Source organism: Octopus bimaculoides, chromosome 4 (genome assembly GCF_001194135.2).
Source record: "Octopus bimaculoides isolate UCB-OBI-ISO-001 chromosome 4, ASM119413v2, whole genome shotgun sequence".
In the NCBI taxonomy this organism is placed as follows: domain Eukaryota; kingdom Metazoa; phylum Mollusca; class Cephalopoda; order Octopoda; family Octopodidae; genus Octopus; species Octopus bimaculoides.
The window spans coordinates 141631322-141634758 of NC_068984.1; the positions used below are offsets into that span (position 1 = coordinate 141631322).

General features: G+C 40.6%; 1 protein-coding gene across 1 annotated transcript in view; it reads left to right on the top strand.

Annotated features, from left to right (window-relative positions):
* The first annotated feature begins 1262 nt into the window (after positions 1-1262).
* LOC106872020 (L-lactate transporter) overlaps positions 1263-3437 on the top strand; it is an 18362-nt gene continuing 16187 nt past the window's right edge. The window contains exons 1-2 of the mRNA XM_052967694.1: positions 1263-1447; positions 2506-2632. Of these exons, the coding sequence (XP_052823654.1) occupies positions 1287-1447; positions 2506-2632 (288 nt within the window). The 5' untranslated portion in view covers positions 1263-1286. The remainder of the gene's footprint in view (positions 1448-2505; positions 2633-3437) is intronic.

Below are 3437 nucleotides of genomic sequence, written 5' to 3' on the forward strand. Positions count from 1 at the left end.
GACTGTGCACACAAAAGGGTCATTGTCATTCATCTTCTCGATCATAACATTCTTCCTGTGTGGTAAGAAGCTTGTTTCGTAACCATATGATACCAAGTTCAGTCCCACTGTCTATTTTGTGTAATCTATGAAACAAATGAAGACTTCTGGATGTAGTGATCAGAAAAAGTTAGAAGAAGGATCTGTTCATAAATTTGCAAGAAGGCAGAGAGTATGGTGGTGACAAGGAAGGAAGATCCAAAGTGCATGCTGAGAACAAAACAATCAAATCAATTAATAAGATCAATTAATCTTGAGTTCAAAATCACGTTGAGGATCTTAGATCTAAACAAAATGTGTGCCATTTCGGCCAAACAAAGCGCACATTTTGCTTAGATCTAAGATGCCCAACGTGATTTTGGACTCAAGATCAGAAATTTTCAGCAGATGCAAGCATATGCATAAATATCTGTTTAAAAAAAAAAACTAGAAGATACCACCCAATCCTGATTAACTACATACCAATTTATTTCATCTTTTGTCGCCTGGTGGCGACCCTTATGTTTTTTTCTCCTTTCATCGTGTCACCTCATGTTTGTATTTTATATTCAGGTTTATTATTTACTAAGTGGAAGTGCAATGGCCCAGTGGTTAGGGCACCGGACTCAAGGTTTCGATTCCCAGACTGGGCGTTGTGAGTGTTTATTGAACGAAAACACCTAAAGCTCCACGAGGCTCCAGCAGGGGATGGTGGCGAACCCTGCTGTACTCTTTCACCACAACTTTCTCTCACTCTTTCTTCCTGTTTCTGTTGTACTCGTATTTCAAAGGGGCCAGCCTTGTTACACACTGTATCACGCTGAATTTCCTTGAGAACTACGTTAAGGCTACACGTGTCTGTGGAGTGCTCAGCCGCTTGCACATTGATTTCACGAGTAGGCTGTTCCGTTGATCGGATCAACTGGAACACTCGCCGTCGTAACCGGCGGAATGCCACGATATATATATATATATCAAGCTTCCGTCTACCAAATCCACTCACAAGACTTGTGACTATAGTAGAAGACATTTGCCCAAGGTGCCATGCAGTAGGGCTGAACCTGGAACCATGTGACTGGGAAGCAAGCTTCTTACCACACCGCCACGCCTGCGCAATATCCTAGCAAGATTTTCAATTATTATTGATGAAAGAAATATTTCTCAATAATTCTCCGAATTTCTCCCGTCTTTTAATATTTTAATAGACTTTTTTTTAAATTTTCTATTCTGCGATTCTAGGAAATTTTGCTCCTTATATAGTGTCTTATATGAGAGACAGGAAAGTAGCACCCGACCTTCAATATAATGAATCTATATGGATTTTTGCTATGGTACTCCTGGGTCAAGGAACCACAGGATTCCTCGGAGGGATGTTAGAACGATTGATAGGACCAAGGCTGACAACACTTGCAGGAGCCTGGATAATGAGGTAAGGCTGCCAGAAGTACGCATTTCTACTGTGTGTGCATGTGTATGATTGTGTGTCTGTGGGAGTCTGTCTGCCTGTGTGTTTGTGTGTATATGTTTGTGCGTATGTGTATCTGTGCGCATGTGTGTGTGTCTGTACGTGTGTGTGTGTGTCTGTACGCATATGTGGCTATGTTCGTGATTGTGTGTCTGCGTCGCAACACAGACTCCAAATACAAATTCGAATCAGCTGGTCTTAAAACATTATACGTAAACCATTCTTTTTAGCAAAATAAATATAAATTCTACACCATTTTTTGCTTATGAACCACTTTGATTCCCATTTTACTCTGCTGGAACTCCATAGCCATTTGATGCTTTTGTTTTAAATACCCCATTATATTTTTATAATGAAATATTTTTAGAAGTTGTATGAAAATAATGTTAAAATGTTTGTGTATTGTAGAAACCGATTTATTGTGGATAATTTTCAACAACTAAATCTTATATGAGCTGCCGAGGCTCATATGGACGCTGGTCAAGAACCATTTCTCTACATCATATGTTGAGGACACATTTTTGCTTGTTAACATAACGTAAAATATGTGCCTTTTGTTAAGGTGGCGAGCTCGGGGTCGATAAATTAAGCACCAGTTACGCACTGGGGTCGATGTAATCGACTTAAACTGCCGAGGTCGATTTTGCCTTTTATCCTTTCTGGGTCGATAAACTAAGTACCAGTTGCGTACTGGGGTCCATCTAAATCGACTGGCTCCCTCCACCAAAATCTCGGGCCTTGTGCCTAGAGTAGAAAATATGTGCCTTTTCTTTCTTATCTGGTGTCATCCATGACAGACAGAAAGGAGACTTTCTTTCACGTGTGTATATTTTGTTGAAATTGTGTATATTTTCATTTTCAGTCATACACCTCTCTCTCTCTCTCTCTCTCTTTGTCTCTCTCTCTCTCTCTCTCTCTCATTCTTTCGTGTATTCAGCTGTTTTTTTTTTATTGTTTCTCTCTCTCTCTTTCTCTTTCTCTCTCTCTCTCTCTCTCCCTCATTTCTTCTCTTTCTCTTGCAGTAGTGGTGTTCTGTTAACTTATTTCAGCGTGAATCACAGCTTCGCATCCTGTCTCATCACATACGGTCTCATATTTGGTTTCGGAGTGGGTTTAGCTTATCCAATACCCACGGGATGCGCAATGAGGGTGAGACAAATTTACTTATTTTCTTCCTTCCTTTATTTCTCCATCTTGTATTCTTTGTTCTTTTCTTCCCATATTTGATAAAACTACTTCATTCCGTCCAAGCATATACCAGTGGATTGATGTGAGGCTATATTTCCGATTCCTGGGATTTTTCTCACTCTTTACTGTCTGCACAGTCTCATTAATGTAACGATGAGCAGGATGGTGGGATTTGCCAAGATGGCGGAGATCTGCTTGAATGGCGGAGATCTGCCTGAATGGCGGAGATCTAGGATTAAAAGGAGGAATGTCTCTGTCCTCGTTCCTTTCAGCCAGACAACCTCTTTCGCCACAACTATCAGGTAGAGAAAAACTGCTTTGCTGCCCGGTTAAAGGAGGGCAACGGAGCAACCATCATTATGAACTCGGTCGATAGACGCATCTGTCCCACTCACCACAAGTCAGCAACGCTTGGACACTGGACGTTGTTGTTGTTGTTGGCACTCCGTCGCTTACGACGTCGAGTATCATAATAATGATCCTTTCTACTATAGCAAAAGGCCTAAAATGTGAGGGAGGGGGGGCAGTCGATTAGATCGGTCTCAGTACACAACTGGTACTTGATTTATCGGCCCCCGAAAGGATGAAAGGTAAAGTTGACCTCGGCCGAATTTGAACTCGGAACGTAACGACGGGTGAAATACCGCTAAACATTTCGTCCAGCGTGCTAACGATTCTGCCAGCTCGCCGCCTAATAATAATAATAATAATAATAATAATAATAATAATAATAATAATAATAATAATAATAATAATAATAATAATA